Here is a 2,518-nt window from a genome sequence, read left to right on the forward strand (position 1 = left end):
CTGAGTGGGTAGAGATGTGAAGAATGGTTTACCCAGGCCTGGGGTTTCTCAGCAGTGAGAAAAGAAAAAGACACAGAGGAGAGAGGAAATCTCACTCAAGGGAAAATGTCCTAAAATGAGGACTCAGCAAAAAGGACAATCATAAAGACTGGGACTGTCTCCATCCACAATGATACTACAGGGTGGCTGGGAGTTCAACAGCCCTCCCTTGGAACCAGGAGATATTTACACTGACCAGTGTGGGAGAGGGAGCTTACCCATTTGCTGGTGTTTGGATGGAGAGTTCTAGTGAGTGGTGTGTTGGATGGAAACTTCATGTGGCAATGAATATGTTAACCTGCAATTTTTCAAATCCGAGTCACAACATCAGTGTTAGAAAATGAAATCCAGGATATTTTTGTTTTAGCCAGGTATGGTGAGGTAGGGAGTGGTACTGTGGTGGGTACATGCTGAGGCATCCCTTCCCCCTGAAGAGATATGACAGGATTAGTATAGATTTTGTTTAGAGCATAGGGAGGAGAGTTGTGTAGGGGTGAGAAGTCAGGAGAGGTGGAGAAAGTCAGACCGAAAAAGAAGAGAGAGAGAGAGAGAGAGAGAGAGAGAGAGAGAGAGAGAGAGAGAGAGAGAGAGAAAGAGAGAGAGAGAAAGAGAGAGAGAAAGAGAGAGAGAAAGAGAGAGAGAAAGAGAGAGAGAAAGAGAGAGAGAGAGAGAGAGAGAAAGAGAGAGAGAAAGAGAGAGAGAAAGAGAGAGAGAATCTAAAAGAAATTCAATCTAAAATCTAAAGTATACCTATAATTGTATCCAACAGGAGGAAGAATAAATAACTTCTAGTTCTTCTTCTCAGACCAACTTTAACCTCCAAACTATCGCCAGCAGAAATGGCAGGGGACATGGAATTCAAGAGCTGGGGCTACACACAGATCAATGTCCAGAAATTCTGCTATAATTGGACCATTAGCAACTTTTCATTTTGCATGGGGGCACATCAGAAAAGTATTACCAGCCCAGTGTTCTCATTAGAGGCCAGTAAGGAAGTGGCATGGTGTTTGAGGTTGTACCCAAATGGGGTTGATGAAGAAAGCAAAGATTACCTGTCAGTTTATCTGGAGTTGCTCAGCGCTCTGGAGAGCCCAATTCTGGCAAAGTTCGAGTTCTGGATCATAAATTCCCAAGGAGAGAAATATCAAAGTAGGAAGATCTCCAATGTCCAATGCTTTCTGCAATACGAACACAGGGGATTCAAAAAGTTTCTCCTTCGAGGTCTTCTCCTTTCCCATATGAATTGGTTTCTCCCTGAAGACCAGTTCACCATATGCTGCAAGGTGAGCATAGTTGGAACCGTATTTGACATGCCTGTACAGAAGAGGACACCTGCAATCAAGGACCCAAGGCACATGTTGACAGATGATCTAGGGGAGCTATGGGAGAATTCCCTCTTCACAGATTGCTGCCTGCTGGTAGCTGGCCATGAATTCAAGGCTCACAAGGCAATCCTAGCAGCTCGCTCTCCAGTTTTCAGAGCCATGTTTGAAAATGAAATGAAGGAGAGTCTAAAGAACCCCATTGAGATCATGGACCTGGATCTTGATGTCTTTAAGGAGATGATGGGTTTCATCTACACAGGGAAGGCACCACACCTCCACAGCCACTCCATGGCCTGTGATGTGCTGCCAGCTGCTGACAAGTATGGCCTGGTGGGCCTGAAGGTCCTGTGTGAGGATGTCCTCTGCAGGAACCTCTCTGTGAAGACTGCTGCACACACTCTCATCCTGGCTGACCTCAACAGCACAGAGAAGCTGAAGAGTCAGGCCCTGGATTTCATTGCCATTCATGCCTGTGAGGTTTCTGAGACCTCAGAGTGGAAGTCAATGTGGAAGTCCCATCCCCACTTGGTGGCTGAAGCATTCCACTCCCTGGCTTCTGCAAAGTGTTCTTTCTTGGAGCCAAATGTGGTCTTAGAATCTAGCCAGCTATGATCTACATCTTTCCTCCAGCAGCAGCAGCAACAGCAACAACAACAACAACAACAACAACACACAACAACAAACAACAGCAACAATAACAACTAGTGTTACCAATGAATTCTGGTTAGACAATCATGTTGTGGAAGAATTTACAGTGAATCTGGGGACATGCAGCATGGTAGATGAGGATTTAAATCATCTGTAATATGTTAAAATAGTGGGGGTGGGTGGGAAGGGCAGCACTACAGTCTGGGATACTCTACCTGCCATCTATACTTTTGATGTTCTTGTTTGATGTCTTGCAAACTGGGATTCAATTTAGGTGCTGGCCCTAAGAGTGGCCAACTGAGCTTCTTTGAAGAAATGTATCCGCATTGGACTGAGCAGAACAGATGACCATGGTCAGAGGAAAGGAAAAATCAAACATGAGTGTTTACTCATTACGGAAGGAAAGACAGTGTAGAGTTTCTTTTTAAAGACTCAGTTTGTGGGAACTCAGCTGCAAAAGCAATTACTGCTCTCTCAGAGAACTCTGTTTAAGTTCCCAGCACACA

General features: G+C 44.9%; 1 protein-coding gene across 1 annotated transcript; it reads left to right on the forward strand.

Moving 5' to 3' along the window:
- The first annotated feature begins 878 nt into the window (after window positions 1-878).
- Tdpoz3 (TD and POZ domain containing 3) lies at window positions 879-1,976 on the forward strand. Its single transcript, NM_207271.2, has one exon. The coding sequence runs from the start codon at window positions 879-881 to the stop codon at window positions 1,974-1,976; it is 1,098 nt and encodes a 365-aa protein (NP_997154.2).
- Window positions 1,977-2,518: the final 542 nt, after the last annotated feature.

Source organism: Mus musculus, chromosome 3 (genome assembly GCF_000001635.26).
Source record: "Mus musculus strain C57BL/6J chromosome 3, GRCm38.p6 C57BL/6J".
NCBI lineage: Eukaryota > Metazoa > Chordata > Mammalia > Rodentia > Muridae > Mus > Mus musculus.